Here is a 21,742-nt window from a genome sequence, read left to right on the forward strand (position 1 = left end):
AGCAGGTGATTAAATCTTTTTTTATGTCCTTTCTAATTCAGGTCACCTATATACAGCAGATTGTGGTCTTGAGATTTTGGGGCTATAGACCCATTACAAGGATGAACATTTTCACAAGGACCCCGAAAATCTAAGTACCAATTTCTTTTGTCACAATATGGACAGTGCATAAAGGACAAAATATGACTTTTGTGTTGGTATAAAATTTGTTGGCCATTTTTAGACTTCTTAATATTAGAGCATAATTTTACAATTCAAAGCAATGCTTTTCACTACAGTTATTAAAAGCTTAGGAATATATTGTATGCTGGACTATTACCTTTAAAAACAATGAACAAACATATGCCAGAGAAATGCCTGAAAAAGGCAAGAAACTACTACCAAGTGCTATAGTGCACTGTAGTATACATTTATAATTGTTGTGATCCTAAAATGGTTTATTCATTATATATTTTGAGGCTCTGTGCTTCGAGATGATGCACGATTTGACTCAAAATGGTGTGATTCCATTCAAAATGTCCTCAGGCTATAAAGTGTTATTAGCACACTAATTTATTTCCTCGTTGAACTGAAAAAAAAAAAAAGATTCCTAGATGGAAGTAAAATTGAGCATCATTTACAAGCATTTAACAGGAACAAAAGAAGATGCCCTTGGGTTATAAAAATGTAATGATTACATTTTCTATTGCACATCAGCATTAATAGACACATAAGTCACACCTCATATAGGCCTGAAGTAGCTTCATCTTAAATAAACCAGTGCAGTTTAATAGTAACATTGGCACTACTATTAAATAAGATAGCTTACATTTTTTTAGATTATACAGTAATATTTGCTGATAGCTCATTGTTAGCATATTTTTATAATATTGTAGTTGATGATTAGCAGATTCCCAGGAAAGTAGTGCAATCTGTTGAGAACATAAACAGAGAAACCAAAGACTGGACTGGTTACAAAGATAAGTCACAGTCTAGTTTCTGTGCACTCATGAAGGTGTGCTGCTTGAGCAATACAAGGTTAGGTTATATATAGCTGATCCTAGCAGGGCATGTGTCCCATTTTATCTGCACAAAACCCAACTCTTTCCCAGGAGGGGTTCATAAAAAATGAACAAACCTTGCCAAAACAAAAAAAAAACAACTCTTCAGCACACAAGTGGTGGTATGTACAGTTTGTACGTGTTCCATTTTCATGCATCACAGAACAGATAAGGCAGCGGTGCAGTAAAAATACAATCTGGCAACAAGACTGCTGAAGCTCATTTATAAGTGATCTGATGCAAAGATGGCAATCAATAAGAAAAAAAGCATCTGGAAAGCAAAACCACATGAAGGATGTGCAGCAGAAGGCCGGATCACAGTAAAACAGCTGGACTCGAGTCAAAAATAAACATGATTATATCTAAATGGCACTCTACTCCCTTTGTCTTCTGAATTATTTAGAAGACAGGACAGACAATGTGAGTCAAGTTCTCTGAGTCTGTGAAGTAAGTGTGACTCATAAAAAACGATTAACAAAAGCATTAAACGCCATCCAAAAAGACAAATACCCAAAACTATATTGAACCTGGTGACCTTGCAAGTGCTTGGTGGTTTGCAGGCCACTCTGCAACTGGTAGGCAACTACTCATCGGTAGTTGACAACTGGAAATTCGTATGGTTTCGCCACCAGATTTAAATTATTGCAGATGGAAAATATATTCTTCTTTTGTGCCAAAATACACCAAACATGGATCTTAATGTGAAACTCACCCTCTCCTGAGTTCCAAATTTTCCATCAGCCACCAGATGCACCTCATAGGTGAAGTTCATGGTCATAGCCAGCTTTATCAGGAGATCAACACAAAATCCATAACAACACTGGGGTACGATTGGGCGTCCTGTAACAAAAACAGCAACATTTGGAAGTTATGCACACCCTGGCGGAAACTGGTTCATTTGCTGTTGGTTTGTTTTTGTTTTTGCTTTTTTGAATCCAAAGGCGGCGCATGTAGACTGCACAGAATGCATGACACACTGATACACTGCAGACAACCTCACACAGCCTCACTGCACACAGACCAGGTGTGTGCCAGCATCCCAACAATCACTCAGTCTGAATGGCTACATGCATACATATATAGATACCTGCTGCATATATATGTATGCATCTCCGGTGGATGTTTGGCGGGTGCGCTAGAAGCACAGTGATAATGTAAACGTCCCTGATGTGTTACCTGGGATGGTCTCATTGGGCCCAGTGCAGATAACCTTTTTAATTAAGACTCCATTTAATGTCATTTCCTCCTTGCAAGTACCGTCAGGCAGAGTGGGTTTCACATACACAAATGGCTCCTGGTGTATTGTCACTATCTACAACAGACGGGACAGAAAGCTGTTTATCACAGAGTTGGACATGCATCTGCTTTAGGAGAAAAACATATATTACACATCACCTAAAACATATAGATCTGCAAGGATGGACAGGTGAAAGTAAAAATAACAAACAAGGATACAGATGAGCTTCTCTCGAGGCCTAAGACAGAAGTGAAGAGATAAAAGTCACAGCAAATATGTCAGTTCTGCTTTAAGAACACAGATTAGCTTCCCTGTGAGAGAGAGATGTTAGCACACTGTCCAACACGAGTATTTCGGCTCAGGTCCGCAGTCTATCCGTGTAGACATGAGTGCCACATTGCAGCAGCAAAGTGAAGGTGTCTTACTTTTAGTCGAGTGGACATCTGGAAGCCCTGTGGTTTCTCAGTCTCTCCTCCGGGCCAGATAATCTTCCGCTGATTGTTCATTACCACCTGCAGCGACGCCACACACACATATACAGAATTATAGGTGAGTGCTGACAGAAGGCCTGCTGCTGATGAGGCTTCAGCACTGTGGGTGAGCATCACTAATGAGTCAGCTTTACATAACCACAGCTCAGCAGTTTATTTATTGCATCAACCTCTGACTTTTGTATGATACAGAGTTTCATGAAATTATTACTTTTCCACCTGTCGCCAAATAACTGAAGAGCTTAGAAGAGCTGATCCTTCCAGGCTTTATCGGCTGCCTGGCTGAGTTGAATATCCACCATTAGCTAAAACAGAGTGGGATGGAAACAAGGCTTATAAAAGAGCTTCCATTTTACAGAAGGGTTGGATTAGCGGTAATGGGAAGTAAGTCACATGCTACACCTTAGTCTACTTGCCACAAACTGCAGGGATTTTCAAAGAACAAGCAGTAAAATTAGAATCAGAAATTGAATTTGTTACATTCAGTACACTCTGATTGTGCTTGGATTTGATTAAAACTGTACAACAGCTCTGTTTTGGTGATATTAGTGAAGCCGGCACTCTTGCAGATGGATACATTGTTAGTGGACCAGAGCAGGACGGTGCTGTGGTGGTTAGCACCACTGACTCACAGCAAGAAGGTCCTGAGCTTGAATCTGCCGCCTAGTGCCTTTCTATATGGAGATGGTTCTCTATGGGTACTTGGCTTCTCCCTTAAGTCCAAAGACATCCATGTTAGGTTAATTGACAACTCTAACTTTGCCAAAAATGTGAATGGTTGCCTGTCTCTCTGTGTTAGCCCTGCAATAGACTGGTAACCTGCCTGTTGCCCTGTGACAGCTGGGATAGGCTCCTGCTCACCCATGAATCTGAACTGGATCTGTGGAAGATTGATGAGGCCATTTAGTCCATTCAGAGCCAAAACAAGGGCTATGTTTGGTTAGTTCCCTTACTAAAGTTTAATAAAATGCACTAAAACCTTTGTTTTCATGGTGAGTAAATTAGCAGCCAGTGCTAAAATATGTACTTGGAAGCTTATTGTGTGCTTTGCAAAGTGGTAAATGAGTGAAATATTTCCTCTTTATTGGTTTCTGTTGTATACTTGGGGTTCATGATTGGTTATATTCCCCATTTCATGCAATGCAAGCAGAACTGCAAAAAAAGAAAGACTGATTTCATAATCTTGCCACTTTCGCTTCTTGCCCTCATTGCATCCAGGAGTTTTGAATGACATGTGTGCTACATTTACCAATATTGTCATCATATGATGATTAAAAGAATCTGAAATATCCCTCTAATAGAAAAGAGCATTTGTTGAACTGCCTTTTTTATGCAAAGACTAACAGATATGCGGGGTAGATGTACATTACCTGGTATGTGGTATAGATAGAAAACTGACTCTGCATTCCCACCCACAATAAATAAAAAATAGATGATTCTGCATGTGGGCTAGACAAAATCTACACATGGTTTGTGAGTATAAAACAGGGAATGGACATCTGTAGGTGCCTTTGTGTACCTGCGTTCCATTGTATATGCCAACTTGGATGAGTCTGGACTTCTGATAGTTCAGTATACTGTAGTGGGCGTATTTCCTATCTCCGTCGTCATTGAACTCCACACGCCCTGTGAGACCCTCGGGATATTTAGATGACATCAGCACCCTGGGGCAAGCACATGAAAACTGTTAGCTGTGTGAATCAGTGCAAGTGTGCCCATGTAAGGCCATTGTGCGTCATCTCACGGTAGTGTAACAGTGTGTTTTTATTGTAAATTGCTCAGTGCAGGGCTCTTAATTCAGTGCATGAAGCAAAAAAAAAATAAAAAAAATTGATTCACCACATCTCTTGTTAAGGAAAGGCAGAGCTGTGGTTGCTGAGTGCTGACAATACTTGCTGCTGCATTTGTTTGGAAGCAGCGCTTTATATTTTGTTATGCTGCCTCGAAGCTGCTCTAAGTGGGTCAGCTAAAACTCACTGGCTTCATTGTGAAATAACAAATACAAGGTTTATGTTACATTCAGGAAAACCTGGTAAATCTGATGAATCTGTTAAAACTGTCAACAATGGGGAAAAAATGACTGCAATGCAGCATTATAGTGGTTATACAACTTATTTACATTGCAGGCCTGTTTCAGTAATTAAACCTGAGCATGTCTAATATGTTTTTTGCCCTTCATCACAATAATGGAAATTCTAAGATATCTTAATTTTCCAATTATTTTTAATTGAGACATTTTTTATATGAATTTTCTGTCATATGTCTAAACTGTTGTAATAATAGCTGCTCATATTAAAGATTTCTAATGAAGAAGTCACAGTGTTTATGATTAAACCCTCTGGGAGAAGAGCTCAGGCTTCAGACTACTCTAAATTAGAGATGGCACGATACCGCTTTTTTTTATGTCCGATACCGATACCGATATCAGAAATTTGGATATCTGCCGATACCGATATAAATCCGATATAGTGTGTTTTTTAATCAATAAAACTGTTTTTTTAATATCTTGCTGCATTTTGTATAAGTTCATACTCAAGTTTAAATAAACAATAACACTAAAGCTATTCTGTTATACCTGTGTGCAAAAAATACACTGCACCCAAAATATTTTATAGTTCAGCAACACTGATCAATCTAATAAACTTAAACCTACTCCATCCTCCCTATTCTGGTATTTTAAAGTGTACTTAGCAGAAATATTAAGCCACCTAACTAATAGGGTTGCAAACTCCCAGCAAAAAAAATAGGGAAATAGGGAATCCCACCCCCCACCCTCCACCTCATGATGCTTAATCGACGTAATCAACTTTAATTTGATGCAGGGTGAAAAAAAATGCACAGAAACAAATTATTTTTCAAGAATAATTAAATAGATTCAACATCTTTCTTCAACAGAATTGCAGAGTGCACAGATGGTACTTTCCCAAAGGAAAAAGTACTATAGCTTACTAGGGTATATTAGACTTAACAGTTACTATATACAGTAATGGACTTCTATACATTTTACATCAGATTAAAACTTTGGGTGTAAGATTCAGATATTTATTTATTAAAAGCTAGATATTTTAAATGAGAATAAGAAAGAAAAGTATGTCTTTGTGCCCCCTTTTCCCTGTTAATGCCCTATCGGCCCCTCCTGGCATAACTTTGCTGGATCCGCCCCTGCACAGTTACCAGCCGTCAGCTACGTAGAAAAGGATCCTGGTGTAGAAAGTAATATTAAATAAATTCTAACAACAGCTTATCAAGCTTAAACGTGCTGCTGTTGTTTATCCGCAGGTTTCCTCTTTCTGGTGCAAAGTGGACCAAAAACAAAGAAGAGAGACGGACTCGCGACAGAAAAGCCGATCAGCTGATCATTAATCAGTTTCACGATTGAAGGGTGAGGGAGAGAGAGGCAGTCGCTCCATATATCGGTTGTTAAGCTTAACATGGGAATGCTTTACAAACATTCAGAGATGAACTTACACACTTGCTTTACTTCTCTCTGGGATAACTTCTTCAGAGATGAAATGCTGGTTTGGTAGCAAGGCTACAAATACACACAGGCTCTATCACTTGATGCATACTGCTCCGACATGCTACGGTTATGAGCCGAGTTACGCTGTGTCGCAAGTTTTGTGAGGTGGTTTTTTTTTTTTTTTTTTTTTTTATATTTAATGGATCGGATTACATTTTTAATTTCTCACCGATATCCGATCCAGTAATTTAGGTCAGTATCGGACCGATACCGATACGTACTATCGGATCGGTCCATCTCTACTCTAAATAATCAACATTAGACAGTTTTTAAAAAAAAAAACTAAATAGGTTTGTATGGTATCCTAAAAGCCCCACTCACTTGCTGTTCAAACCTTTTGTTTACAAAGGGAAAGTCAATCAGTTGTAATTTGCTTTAAAGGGAAGTGGTAGAGGAGCCGAAACATTTGGGCTATATACTGTATAAGATTAAAAAAAGGATTATTTTAAAACCATGAAACATGCAAAGCTTCTGTGCCAAGCTTACCGTTTAAAAAGGGGTCCTGTTTTCCAAATGTTAGTGTTGCCCACACATCCCCTTGGAGGTTCTGTGATATTCTCCTTCTCAAATAGCTCCTGTATGGACTGAGCTACCACAGCCACTGCGTCATTGATGTGGGCAGACTCATTCTTCCCGTTGATGAGCTGGAGGCCGATTAGACCTGAGAGCATTCCAACAACATAAAGATAATCACCTTCCTGAGCAAGGCACACTCTCTCAGGAGCCTTTTGCAATGCGCAAAGTGGAAAAAAACTTATAGGGCCTCCAGTTTAAACATCCTGAAAAAAGGTCAGACATCAGCCGCTTGATCCGGCTCTGATCCACTGGGAGGGGTAAGTTCAATAAGAGTGTCTCATAAAATGACATCTATGAGTCAAGACAGCAGAAATAAGTGGATCATTTTTCTGATGTTGTCACCGATGACCTTTTCGCAGCATGTGCAAAGAGTCCCTTGAAGTTGGATTTATATTTTTCAGCCCTTCTGGCAAAAGTTTGAGGACTCAGCACAGGCACAAATATTATTTGTGTTCTCGCTAAACAAAAATACCACCAGGCCTACTTTTAAACCAAGCAACAATCCAACTTCAGCTAAGTTTTCTGATTGCAACCAGGTCCATCAGTCTTGCAGGCTCCTAAAAGAAGCTGCAGTGCAGGTGGAAGAGACTGGACATGGACAGGACAACAAACGCTCTGCGGGGATTGCTTGTGTTTGAGTGCCTGGGGGAGAAACGGTCGACATTTGTGACCAGAAAGTGATAAAATACCGTGACCTGTGAGACATGTGCAAAAATATCCACGAATACATACAAAAAGACTGTTGTGCCTTACCATTCTATCAGCTATCTGTTGCAAAACTCTCCCTTTATAATTCATTAGAGACCAGGATGTTAATATGGCAGATTAGCACAGTGAATTTAGCCTTGGATGAGCCAGGATACACACACATTTAAAGTAAAAACTGAGTGTAGATACACACCACATTTAAACCTTTAAACAAAAGATGCTTAAACGTTTAAATGCTCAACACAAAACAAGCAGTAATACAGATAATCATGTAATAAACCCATCGATAAATGGTTAATCTTTCTAATCCTGTGTGTGTTATGCTCGGCCTCTTAGTAAAGCCGGGGTAAACTGGTGCATTCCCAGTGATCTAAGCTGGATGAACGTACCGTCTGGTGCCTCACTCAGGGCTTTACCCGACATCTCACGCTCGCCCACCAGCCACACGTAGCCGGAGCCCGTCATGTTGAGGAAGCGGGCAGCCCTGTACACTGCGGCAGCGTCCTCCTCACTGGAATTTGTTAAAAATAAATCAATAAAAGACAATCGATTGTTTTAACCAGCAGAGGATGCTGGTCTGATGTGCGGGACTTTCAAGGCTTTCAAGTAACCAAAACAGGAGCAGTGACATGAATCACAAATAATACTAAACAAAATCCAACCTGACGGCTTTTCTGAGCTTTAGAAACAAAGTCAGCCATGATGATATAAAAGATTAATAATTTAAAGTTTTGACACTCATGGATTTTTAATCAAAAACTTTTCATTAAAAATAGATCATCATGATTCATGATGATCTATTTCAAAACCAAAGAAAATGTAATTGTTGATTTTAAATTTTAAGGGTTTAGACAAAGTTTGCAATTCTGGTTTGTAATAAATATCTTTAGGCCATTTCCCCCTTAATCTAGCCAATAACTTTCTTCCAATCGTGTACATGTCGATAGTAGATTGTTACGATACATTTAGCTGTAGCTCTGCGACAGACTGGCAACCTGTCAAGGCTGAACCCCACTTCATGCTCCATGACAGCTGGAATGGGCTCCAGCTCCCTCGCAGCCCTGAATTGAATAAGTGGAAGAAAATGGATGGATGGACATTTATGCTAGTTCATCTTCCTTGAGAACAGCATGAAGCTATCTAGTCCGCACAGCATTTTATGATTTAGTCTGAAGAAATGGCTTTCTGTTGATGTTAAAGGCTTATCATTTCAGTCTTTTGTCATTTTCGGGGGGATATTTACATCTTTATTTGATAGAATAGTGAAGAGTTAGAGAGGAAAATGGTGAAAGACACTCAGCAAAAGAGTCACACTTGAAACCATGGTCACCTGTTCAACCACGTGAGCTAAACTGGCATCCCAGATTTTTTTTGAAGTCTATCCCATATCATCCCGGGCAGCCAATTATGAAAGCTAAAAAAAGCCCCAAAACACACAACTCTGTACTGCGGAGAATCTGCTGCTTTATATTCTTTAAATCCCCAAAACATAATTTCATATAGGGGAGACATGTTTATCATAAAGTAGCTAAACACACAAGATCTTTACACATTTGTAACTTGATGACAAAAAACCCTAAGGCTGACTTTACCCACATTTTCACTTAAAAGCAAAAAAAAAAGAAAAAAAAAGCCACTCATATTTTATTTATTGCATCCACTTTTACAATATTTATTTCAAGCTATATTATTCTTATACTGGGTGAAATGACAAAAACTAATGTCAGGCTTTGGACACATTTATGCCCTGTGTCAGAATCCAGAAGAGTGATGCGCCATCACTATCAATCATGTATGATTACTTCCATCAAAAAGAAATCTAAGTGTATATTCTGCAGCAACACATAGACACATTTCTATGAAAATACAATACATTTGAATTCTTTTCCTCTGAAATGCAGAAATGTAAGTACAAGTAAATATAAAGCTCAACATAGAGCTGCAGGACTTCTACAACTTTCCATATTAGTGCAGCTGAAACCTTTGAAGCACTCTCCAGCAGGTCTATGAATATATGTATGTTATTTATTTAAAAATAAATAAATAAAAAACCTCACCTGGCGGACAGGATGATGACTCGGGCCTCCAGCTCTTTCGCCTCCAGCAGCAGAGCAGTTAAGTTAGTCTCCTGGCTGAACTGGAGGACTTTCTCTGCCTGTGATTGGGGCATAAGGAAGGTCAAGCCAGCTACTTTCCCCTACCTCAGACACCATGCTGCCTCTTTACCTTCTTGGTTTGAGCTTGGCCGATTTTGTTTGAAAACGAGAGACAGAGATATAAAAAGGAAAGCGATCCAGGGGAACCGGCTGAACTAAAAAAATAAAAAAAGCTTGAAGGGAAAAAAAACTTTTGCATTTGTTCGCATGCAAACTGAGGGTTATCAAGGCTCCAAAGAAGGACGTGCATGTGTTAGGTAGGGGGAAAGAAGAAGGTCAATGCAACCAGTAACTAAAAACAGGTGAAGGGGGGTGAGAGGGACGTTTTCCCCCAACAAAAAAACTGCTGAAAACTAGGGAAGTGCTACAGAACAGGAGGAAGTAGCATCTGGGAAACGGTTTTGTCCCACACTACCGGTTCTCCACAAAGGAATGGAGTTGCAAACTTTTTTGTGTGTGTGAGTGTGTGTGTTCTGAGTACATGCATTCCTTTACTGAAGGAAAAAATGAAAAATGATAAAAGCGGGGCGCTGGCCACTGATTTTTTTTATGTTAAAAAAATTATAGATTTTTTTTCACAACAAAATCATTCTTCATTTAAATCATAGGGAAATGCCTCAAAGTAAAAATTAAAGAAAACACGTGCTACCAAGAGAGGGACATTTCTGGGTCGGCTGGTGACTGGTTTGGTCTGGTTTCTAGTTGCTACGTTTGGAAAGTTGGTGGGCGGCGTGCATTGACCATGCAAATATACCTTAGGTCCTCGCTTGTTGTCATAGGACAGTTGGTCGAGGTTTTCATAGTTCCTTTTTTTATTCTGATGAGTAATGTGCACAGAGAAAATATGCAGACACAGAAAAATATTATAAACAGTTGAAAATGGAGGGCAGTAAAGCATTCCAACAAATCTCCACTTTTCTGCTTCAAATTGGGATCTTTAACAGTGGGGCTTGCAAAAACATCAGAGATGACCACTTGAAATCATGCTGAGATTATGTCCTCTTATTAAAAACAGATATGAAGTATATACAGCATTCACAAGTACTGTGCATTTGATGCATTAATTATTAGTGATAATCCAGCCGCATAGGCAAACATAAGTGTCAAGGAGAGTGATCAGATTTCCAGCACGCCTTAAAATCAGCTCTATGTAATCACTTTTTTGGCCTCTTAACAAAAACACAAAGAGCTCATTAAATTTTTCGCAGTATGGCGCACTTGCAAAAGAAACTGCTACTCCACAAAACCATCTGCTCATTCAACATCATCTTCAGAAGCTCGTTCTATACTTAGCATCCTCAGACACAATCGTTAAAAGCTTGGCTGCAGTTTGCAAGCAGTAACAGCAGTAATTCAACATCAACTGCTAACACGCAGACATTTTTTACCCCGCAAAAATCCAGCAAATCCTGAAAACTTCTGTCCCAACTCGGCACTATACCGTCTAATTCTCAGCAGTCTTTGAGGGTGACTGTCTAAACTGGGAATGTTAGAAAAAGAAAAATATAACAAACTCTATAAAAGTGTCTGACTTTGTAGCAAGCTCTTGTTTTCAAAATTTATTGCACAAAGGAAACAAAGGTTTCCCACAGAGCTGGATCTCAGTTAATAAAGTGTGAGTGGTAGTGCTGTAGGGCAGCTCCAGAAAGCTCTTGCTCTACAAATTAAGTAATAAATCTTCACAAAAAACATTCACATTCCCTCTGTAGCATTTTGTTGTTGTGGCATTTTCAGCTTGATTGACACCTAAAGCATGTAGCACAGTACTAACAAAAATCATGTGCTGTGAAAGCGAGACACAAAGCAATCCGATAGGGGATTCCTATGCACGTTTAATTACATTCAGGCTATCTAACACTTGAGGTGTCACCATTTCAGACTCTGGTCCTGTTCTGTATCCTGCGAGAGGAGACACTTAGGAGTCCAGGCTGAGTTTAGAAGCCATTTTGCAGTAAAATAGCAAACTGCATGTTTCTGCATCACAGGGTTTCTTTCACAGCTGCCTGGATTCAAAGCTCACACCTCAGTGCACTCTGGTCCGCACTCCCCCATTTGCAAAGTTCAGGCTGACTGTGCATCAATACACTATTCAGCAAACTGACAACAGATGCTGCCTAGTAAATCTTTTATTCACATAAACAAACAAACAAACAAACAAACGTTAAACACCTCTGTGTGGATTCTCTTGTGTTCCAAAAGAATAAAAAGCCCATAAAAAAATTATCATATATGATATAGATATGAGAACGGTATGTTGGATGCTAATGGGAGAATAAGAACAAAAAACAAAGGAAAAGAATGTTTGTATTTCATAAACAAATACATAGATGTTTCTCCAGCCACTTCATTGCATGGACCTGTTCAACAGCAAATATTTAACCAACCAGTCATCAAGTAACTCCATTTAGGCATCTAAACATGGTCAAGATGACCCGCTGAAGTTCAAACTCAGCATCAGAATGAGGAAGAAATGAGTGTTTCAGAAACTGCTGACCTACTGAGACTTTACCACCCAACCATTTCTAACAAAGAGCAAATATCCAGTGAGCAGCAGTTTTTTGGGGGCTTATGCCTTTTTAATGCCTGAGGTCAGAGAGGAATGGCCAGACTGCTTCAGGGTAATAAGAAGGAAACAGCAACTCAAACAATCACTTATTACAACCAAGCTATACAGACGAGCATCAGGAATGCGAATCAAATGTGTTGCCTGGTCTGGAGTCTCGATTTCTGCTGCTACATTCAGGTGGTAGGGTCTGAATTTGGCATAAAGAACATGGAAGCATGGATCCATCCTACCTTGTGTCAAAGGGTCAGACTGACAGTGGTGGTATAATGATTTGGGCATGTTTCCAACACCTTGTTGAATCTATGTCATGAAGAATTTAGGCAGTTGTGAAGGACGAAAGGGGGTCCAAACCATTACTAGTAAGTTGTACCTAATAAAAAACTTAAAGGAGCTGCCTGCAACAATCAGCATGAAGGTGAATTGTGCTATTCACTGGCCACTTTGTTAGGTTCTATGTAATAAAGTGGCCAGTGAGTGTATATAAATTGTATTTTTGCGGAAGCATCTTCTACATAATATTTGGAATATCTGGAATTATTATCAGTGGTGACAGATCACTAAATTTATTTCAAAGTAATGTTACAAAAGTGTCCCAGAAACCTTGCGATAATGGTGTTGGATCTTCAGCTCCTGGCGGTGGCATTTCTCTCTGTATCCTATCAACTATAAAGGCAAAAATCGAGTTAGAAATTTATCATAAACTGAGAATTTTTTTGCATCTAATTCAAGTAGAAACCCTCTCTGAAGCCTTCCAGAAAAAAAGGACTTTGTCTTTATCCCCTGAGTTTTTCTGAGCGCTCTATTTTTGTATCTGCAGCCAGGCATTAATATTTCACTTTGTGTTGGCCACATTTGCTCTCTGACTAAGTCCACTGTGTCCAGTGCCTTTTCACTGGTGGTGACAGCCCCCCTGTGACTGTGTGACCTCGCTAAAGACTTACCACAGAGCTAAAAATACTCTAACCTGCCTGTCACTGAGTTTATGCAGCACAACAAGGTGATTAGCAAGAGCAACATTTCTCAGTTTTAATTAGAGCGTGGTCTACCTGAGACAAAATGAAATCCTTCAGCATCGCCTAAAGCATTTGGAGATATGACATCCAGACAAATCTATAAAGAAAAAGCTGTTTTGGTTATGAAAAAGATTTTTTTATCATCATTATTTTGTTAATTCGGTGACACACGGGATGTCAGAGCTGAGGGGAAAGTGAGCTGAGCAGCTGCTCGCTGACATTTCTTTTCTCGTCATTTAAGAGTATAAAGGTTACACTCCCTGATTTTGTCACACTGCCCAAAAACCTAAAACCCCAAATGTCCTCTCAGCTGGGGACCAAGTTTTGATTTTTCTTTTTTGACATTTTATGAAAATCATGTTGCATTTTAAGATACTAAGACTACTTTTGTTTAATATTTTCTCAGCATAGCCAAATCCCCAGAACTACATCAGCGTGCCTTTCAAAGCTTTCCAACTTCTCTACATGCGTGTGGCTCTAAGCCTCTTGCATATTTCTTCCTATTTAATGCTTCGTTTAAGAAAGAAAAGCTGCAGTAATTTGCTGGAAGAGCTGGAATCTGTAGTGTTGAGAAAATGTTAGTCCAGATCAACCATTTGTTGACGGCTATTTTCAGCTACGGATTAACAGGCATTACCCAGTAGTGTATAGATGAGTGTATGTGGGACTGACTCAAAACAAACTATAGAGGATTTGCTCGTGGTAATGAATGATGATGCCAGTGTGACAGTAGGATTCGTTAATTTTTTAAGGTTTATCGACAGCAGCTGAGCGCTACGGCACAGCTGAATGACATACATCAGCCTTTGGATATGGAGAAAACACTCATTAGTAGAATCACTTTACTGTTGGCGGTTTTGTGTGTGTGTGTGTGGGGGGGGGGGGTATACAGGACTTGTCTTATGCTGCTCTGCACTGGTTTCACTGTAATTATCTCTGCATGCATTTGGAAAGATTCTCAAACAAATCCTTCTCAGGGCCCAGAAACTCTCAAACTGGCACTGCAGTGAGGACTAAATATATTCATAATTAGAGGCTCTCATCAGCAGAGAGAGTCGCTGCCACTTCGCTCAGCTTTATGGGACTGAATGAGCTGAATGCACAGATGGGTTCATTCTGAGAACCAAACGAAGACTTCGCACTTGCGCAAGCTTTTAATATACAAATTTATCTTTTCCAGTGCAGGATGTGAGTCACATCTCCACCATCTGACTGTCACTGGTTATGGTTCAAAGTGCGCAGCTGCAGTTTCACAATCAAGAGTGTTTTCCGATTGGTGTCTGAAGCCGATCCCGGTCGCTTCATTTAAGCAGCTTTGCTTTAACTGTAGCTGCCTTCTGTAAAATTGCCTCGGGTGTGTGTCATACCCAGTGTCTCTTCAGCTTCTGATTTAATTAAGTCTCTGAATCAGGACTCATTTCACTCTGCCACACAATTACAGCAAAAGAGCCCCAGAGAGGGACAAGCACCGCCGAGTACAAAGAGAAAACGCATCGCAACGTGATTTCATCTTATTAAATGGATGAAATAGATGCAGTTGTTTTGTTTTTTTCTTCCTCTTTCTAGCCATCTAACTCTCTTTGCCCCCAAAGGGCACACATCATCACAGTCTCAAGTCTGTTTTGGCTCAAAGATCAGCATTTCACTGACCCATATACACAGCCCAGAGCAATACTTAAAATGGATGCATCAGCGCTATCCGAAAAAGAAAAAAATAAAGCCTCCTATCTTCCAAACATGAAGTAGCAGGTTGCAATAAAGGAAAGCCCTCTGTGTGCAGTAACAAAGCCTGCAAAGAAACACCTGACTCCAGTCAAACAGTTAAATCTGTGATGGTTTGCAAAGCCCCATGTTAAATTCCACTATTTGGCTCCCAATGTGGAAAGACACTGGATAATTTGGACTATGGAGAAAAGCAAAGTGAAGATGAGCAAATAAACATACAAACTTTTGTAAGATTAGACCACATTAGACGCTGGTAATGTCTCTAGGAATGTTAGCCAATGTTTACACAATGGTGAGAAAGAGATGTGGCCACACAACAGAAAGGAAAACAGTCACATACATAGAAGACCTTTGAGGTTTAAAAGCCTTAAACACTCGCGCGCTCATGCTCATACACTCGAGGGGACGGGGGAGGAGGCCGGGAGGCCGGGAGCCAGAGCATCTCACCTTTGTTTCTCTTTCCTCCAAGAGGGTCTCGAGCCTCTTTTGAGCAGCCCGGCCCTCGTGGTCGTCGCTCACTATCAGGATGATGTGGTTCCAGTTGAACTCGCGCATTAGGTCAAACCACACGTGCGCCTGATGAGAGTAGGGAGGGACTGTCCGCAGAAAGGACAGGTGGATACTCTGAGGAGCATCGAGCAGAAAAACAGGTGATCAGCAAAGATGCATGATTAGTTTTTAAAAATTTGTTTGTTATCATGTGGAAATAATATTAAATCGTGTTCTGACAACACGATAATTATCCCGTGTGCACAAGATAAAAAAAATATGTATCAGGTAGAACTACATAACAGCTAAATTTCCAATGGTCTCATTGACTGCAACATAAGACTGTAAGTATACACAATGTACCCAAAAGTAATCCAGTATGCAGTGGACATGAGCTGCATCCCCAAAATCTACGCTTTTGAAGAATATCAATAAAGGAAGTAATTAGCCACTTGCATCTCTCTGGCATTTTATTTCTTAAAAAACAAACACACACTGGGAAAAAGGGGATCTCTGAGACTGAGTGGAGTCTGAAGTTACTACTATGTTCTGGCTGAGAGTACAGAGTCTGCACCAGGAGTTTAAAAAAATAAATACATATTTATTTTTGTTTTGTTTTTTTTTAAGTAGGGGCACTTAATATGGTTTTGTACGCTGTTCATTTTAGCTGCTCAATCTGTTCTAGACAAATAATGCACCACATATTTAAGATGTTTTGTGGCAGTGAACAAAAGCAAACACAATGGATAAATATCATGTACAACAATATAGAATCCCTTCCCTTGATCTTCCTTCCTCACATCTCCCCCAGGCCTATCTAAATCTCTGAACTGAATGCCTCTCATTTCCCTTAATTTGAGAGATTATGGACTGTGCCACTTTAAAAACTCAATTCATGTCTTTGGAATTTATGTGATTGTTTCAGTTTCATTTTGGTTGCTTGTGCTTCATAAAAACACAAGTCAGGTCGGAGGCATTATTAATGACGCTCTTTCAAATTTCAGCTGGAAACCCATTTAATCACAGCTCCCCTAATGGACACTGATGGGATGTTTAATCTAGAAAGCCTCTGAAGACGCCCCAGGGGAGCTTCTTATTCCTCCACTCTGTGTTCACTCTCTTCCTGTTTCCCTCTTTCTCTCTGTCTCCTTTTACATCTCTCACATCCATCACTCACCTTGTCTGAGTAGATGGACATGCGGGTGGTGAGCCCCACCACGGGGATCCGGTAGAAGCCTGCCGTGTAAGAGACAGGCGTCGGGGTTAGGTGGTCATTGGACTGGGGAGGGTGACTCACCAGGATAGCATAGACCTGCAGAGATACAGAAGAAGAACCCTTTGTCATTTTGGCACTGCCATTAAGACAAAATGTTAAGACCACTCATCCTACTCTGATAGATTTTGGGGTATGCAGCAGTTTCTTTCTTTCTTTCTTTAGAAGCTGGATATAAAAGATGGAAGTAGCTTTCAGGTCCGAAAAGTGAAGACACTCGAGGTGTCTTAAATTTCAAGTCTTTTAATGTCGCCTGTTTTAATTAGATCAAGGCTTAAGGTTATGCTCTTCTGGCACAAAATGCCAATCCTGATGCTTGAAAAAATCAATAGTTGATGTCCAAGTGGCTTCATCCATCTTTGATATACAGTCTATTTCTAGAGGCCCTTAAAACGCAGTGTCCTCCAAAAATCAAACACACATATATTCTCCCAAGTCTTGTTTAGATATGAGTTGCCCAGTCTCTGGGTCTGGGTCTGCCTTCTCTTGAGCATAATGGCACTCACCAGCTAAAGGAAGCATGAGGTTGGCTAACAGTTTAGGTGGAAGCCACTGATGACATCAAAAGTACGAGCCTTTCAGCATGAAGAGATGCAGTCCTTCTTTTCCATTGTAATGCAGTTGATGGTGTAGTTCAGTGGAAAGAAAAAAGCTCCAACATGAAAACTTTTTTGAGTAACTGGGTCATGGTTTCTGGAAAGAGGCCAGTTTTCAAATTTAGCTTTTGTCACTTTAAGCAGCTCCACACAAGTGTTTTCAGTTTGTGGTTTTATTTTTGTGTGTGTTTTTTTTTAATATGAAAAAGTGTATGTCTCCAACTCTGTGCAATTTGAGGTGCAGTTTTCCTTTAAGACTAGATTAAAATGCGGGAATTGTGTTAAAGTTTTTTCATTTCAGTTTCTATTTGGAATTAATCACTGATCACAAACTGATTGCTTCACAGAATCTAGGACATTGGAGGCCAGTGAGCATATATAGCCCTGGGGAAACTGTCCACTACACAGAGCCAGTAATTAAGCCTTGGCGGAAACATCAGGGTTTTTTTAATTAATTCATTTTTTTTTTTTTTTTTTTTTTACCTCAAATGAAACTTCTGTGTGCTTCATATACAATACACTCATTATTCATTCAGTGATCCTTGAATCTAGACATAAATTGTAGCCAGGGGCAACCACATCTATAACAAAAAAAATAGAAAAGCAAAAAACAAAAAAAGAAACTTCTCCTTGAGATGATGCTCACTGTGTGGGCTGGCAGACTAATATTAATTTGTGCTGTCATATTCCTGCATAAAGTGAGCCCAAGCTGACCAACTGCTCAAGTAAAAGGATGAATTTATGTGAGAATCGATTTGAGAAATGCCCCGGAGATGTGGATGAAGGGGAATAAAGTTGGCACGGCTGTGCGGGCATGGATTATTGGATATGAGGAGTCCGTATGGTTGGGTCAAAAATGAGGTCTATCTTCCAAGGACTGCTCCCAGGCATCTACTCTTCCATCTGCCACAGTCTTCCCTCCTCTGTGACTGCTAGCACCTACGAGCTGATCTCATCAGATTAAACCTTCCATAGACTTTCTGTCTAATTCAAGTGTGATTTAGTCTCATTCACAAGAGAGGTGTGTGTGTGTGTGTGTGTGTGTGTGTGTGTGTGTGTGTGTGTGTGTGTGTGTGTGTGTGTGTGTGTGTGTGTGTGTGTGTGGCGACTGTTCATATTGTGGGGGCTTAAGTCTTCTTACACAATCACATTGTGAGGATGTGTATGGTGACAGAACACAAGTGTGAACCTTAAATTTTTAACATAATGAGGTCTTTTAAGGTCAGGTTAGGGTTAGGCAGGTAGTTAGGGGGAACAAAGTCTCCAATAAATCATTGTAAATCAGTGTAATGTCCCTTAAATCCATGGACACGGGGAACATTGTTGGTGTTGTCTTTAGAAGCTCATGTGGGTGGATTGTACACTCTTACTTTGTATGACAGAGACAGAATATGATGGTTTTATTCCTACAAGCCTGTATCCCTTAGACTCATTATATTAAGCAGAGGACCACGGACATGAAAGCAACACTGAAACTGTGGGTGTTTATTTTTTCTTTTTTTTTTCCATAAAGCTTAATTATGTGTGTGGGAGAAAGAAGAGTGAGAGCAAGAGGGACTTCACGCCTCAACATGCTGTGACATAATGTTGGCGCTTTTTAAAAGCTGTGTTGAGCATCACCACGAGAGGATGGTCGGTGCATTTGTCAGCGTGCTTCAACTCTCAAAGGCGCACGCTCTCTAATCATGTATTACTTATGAAATATGTTTTCCTGGCTACATCTGCAGCATAAATGGTCTGAATCTCCGAGATAGTTCACATTTCAGGTCATTTTTAACATGCGCCTCCTCCTAGTGTACCTTACAAAGACAGTTTCTCATGCCACCCATGCTTTGGATCACTATCAGAGGAACTGAGGTCGTTATCCACAGCTGAAGGCAAACATACTAAACTGTTACCTCAAACCATTCCAGCCTCCTTTTGCCAAAATGTTCACACATCATGCAAGACGCACGGTCAGAGCCAAGCCATTAATCACAAATTACATATTGCACATTTTCACTCCTGACTGGTTCCTTTGCAGTTGAGTTGTTCTGCAGCTGGGTGTCCTATAAAGTACAATTGCCCTCTCATCCGAGTTATGCCCCAAACCACAGCCTATTTTTGGATTTCTGGAAAACAGATGGAGCTGTAGAGGGATCAGTGTATTATACAAAGTGAACTAAGATGTGAGTTAAAGTGTGGAGTGGTGCCAAAGGGAACAACAGAAGGCCAGCATAATATGTAGTCTAACTTCCCGCCCCTGCATTAACATGTTCCTGCTTGATAGATATTCTGCAGCTGAAGATGTAATAAAATAGTCTGTCTGGGTTTAATTCAGATTTTGAGACCAATGAGCTAGTTATGACAACTAATCCCTTCAACGGTGCTAAGGTGAAAAAAAAAAGATGCTTCTGAAATGTAAGAAATTTTACTGAAAGCAAAAACTTTCTCTGGTAAGAAGCAGTCCCTCAAAGACACAACTAAGATGCAACTATCTTTAAGCAGGTGGACTTCGCATTTAGCTCGTGGCAAATATACTAAATTCACAGATGAATAAGGCAACTAGAGCCCATTGGCAGTAAACTGTACCTGACTGGAGATGAGGTCCTCGCAGACGGAGAGAGCCATCTGGATCGCGTTGGATTTATGCGTTACGGAGATGGCGGTCAGCTTGAATTTGTCCCTGCCGTAGACTTGGTTCGCCTGGGTCACGGCATCTTTGAAGACCTGCTCGTATCTCTTCTGGCTCAGGACGGCCCCGATGTTCACGATCTTCGGCTCGCAGCCGGCCCGCGCGCAGGAGCACGAGAAGAGCACCGCCAGCAGAAACAGACGCATCGTGTGGACCACCAAACAGCACAGCGCAGCCCGGTCGCTTTTCTCCCCGGTGGCGGGTCGGCTCGACCAGCTTCTGGACAGCTCAGCCAGTTGAATGCGCGACTGCAGGCACAATCCAGGTGGGCGGTGATAGCGAGGGAGGGAGGCCAAAAAAGGAAGAGGAAGACTTTGCCAAAAAAAAAAAGGCGGTTTGGTTATGTGCAATGCGGAGGAATGTGCATGATCATGTTAGAGACAGGCTGTCAACCGGGGACATCTAACCCGCACTGTCCACCTTCTTTTGCTCTCCTTTGAGGAGCTGCAAAACCTTCTAGTGGCAGCCACAAAGACTTAAACCATAGCCCACGCTTCTACGGCTTCCTCTCCGGGACGAGTATCGCTCTCTCCAGCCTCTGTTCCCGTGCGCTCTCTCCGAACTCAGCACCGATGCGAGGCGCGCTGGTTGCTCCGGGCTGAGCGGCTGCTGCTGCTGATGCTGCTGTCCTTGGTCCTGACAGCTGTGCATGCGCGCCTGTGGTGCGCGCTCCCGCCGTATCGGTTCCCTGCTCCGGGGTTTTGCGCGTTGGCGTGCTGTGCTGCTGCTGCTGCTTCAGCTACTGATGATGCCGGCGAAGAAGCTAATCCTATGAAAAATACATGTAATCACTTGTTAAAAACACACTCGATCATCGTGTTTGTCATAACAGGACACGAAAGGCAGGAGCAGTAAAGGCATGGCGCATGCAGCCTACTGCACAGTTGTAGAGTATGAATGGGCTGCTAAATTAATTTACATCAGCGCTGTGGGCTTTGCTGGTGCATAACATTTGAAATGGTTAGAAGGGAGGAGGGAAGGCATTTATATTAGTACTATATTAGTACTATTAGTATAATAATACACACACACACACACTCCAAACTGGAAGGAGAGCCTGATTTGTCATACTGCTCTCTCGTAAACTGGGCCGACCTCCGTGAACAGCTCATTAATCACACAGGATGTCAGCACCATCAGCCATAGCCCGTCACTCTTGCAGAAGCTGACTCGCCTGTCTTGTTTGTCTAATTTTTGGTATGTGTGTGTGTGTGTGAGAGAGAAGTGTGTTTGTAAAGGATAGAGTGCGTGTGCGTGTGTGTGTGTGTGTGTGTGCGTGCGTGCGTGTGTGCAGAGACGAAGTAAAAGAAACACACCGTAGATATTGTGGATGTTGCATTATATCTGACCCCTCTGTTGATGAAACTGTTTGCTTCCCTGCAGCTGAAGACACGAGCAGAATCAACCTCCTGGTTACCTAGGAAACTAGCTTTTACAACACACATGCACACGCGCGTGCACACAGCGGAGAGCTTCACACGGAGGAAATGTTCTCTCAATTTTTTTTAATGGAAAGCAGTGAGACAATGAGTTTATTCATCACTGCAGGAAACGTCAAAATATCTCTCTGTAACAAAACGGTCATTAACACCAAAATGAAAAGAAAAAGATTAAAAAGAAGATATTTAATCGGAAGGACTCAAATGGTCAAACATCAGTTTATCGTTTTATTTTTAAT

At 40.8% G+C, this 21,742-nt stretch overlaps 1 protein-coding gene across 5 annotated transcripts in view; it reads right to left on the reverse strand.

Annotated features, from left to right (window-relative positions):
* The window catches only part of grin1a (glutamate receptor, ionotropic, N-methyl D-aspartate 1a), a 36,986-nt gene extending 16,563 nt beyond the window's left edge, over positions 1-20,423 (reverse strand). For 2 of the 5 annotated variants that reach the window (XM_031739016.2, XM_039614147.1), the window contains exons 1-10: positions 19,962-20,423; positions 16,699-16,833; positions 15,480-15,656; positions 9,630-9,727; positions 7,962-8,083; positions 6,775-6,949; positions 4,288-4,432; positions 2,703-2,789; positions 2,217-2,352; positions 1,753-1,880 (exon numbers count right to left, since the gene is read on the reverse strand). In XM_031739016.2, coding sequence (XP_031594876.1) covers positions 1,753-1,880; positions 2,217-2,352; positions 2,703-2,789; positions 4,288-4,432; positions 6,775-6,949; positions 7,962-8,083; positions 9,630-9,727; positions 15,480-15,656; positions 16,699-16,833; positions 19,962-20,210 — 1,452 coding nt within the window. In that variant the 5' untranslated portion in view covers positions 20,211-20,423. Of the gene's footprint in view, positions 1-1,752; positions 1,881-2,216; positions 2,353-2,702; positions 2,790-4,287; positions 4,433-6,774; positions 6,950-7,961; positions 8,084-9,629; positions 9,728-10,482; positions 10,546-15,479; positions 15,657-16,698; positions 16,834-19,961 lie in introns of all 5 variants that reach the window. The other 3 variants (XM_031739018.2, XM_031739017.2, XM_031739015.2) reach the window with 3 other exon arrangements.
* Positions 20,424-21,742: the final 1,319 nt, after the last annotated feature.

This window comes from Oreochromis aureus, linkage group 7 (genome assembly GCF_013358895.1).
Source record: "Oreochromis aureus strain Israel breed Guangdong linkage group 7, ZZ_aureus, whole genome shotgun sequence".
NCBI lineage: Eukaryota > Metazoa > Chordata > Actinopteri > Cichliformes > Cichlidae > Oreochromis > Oreochromis aureus.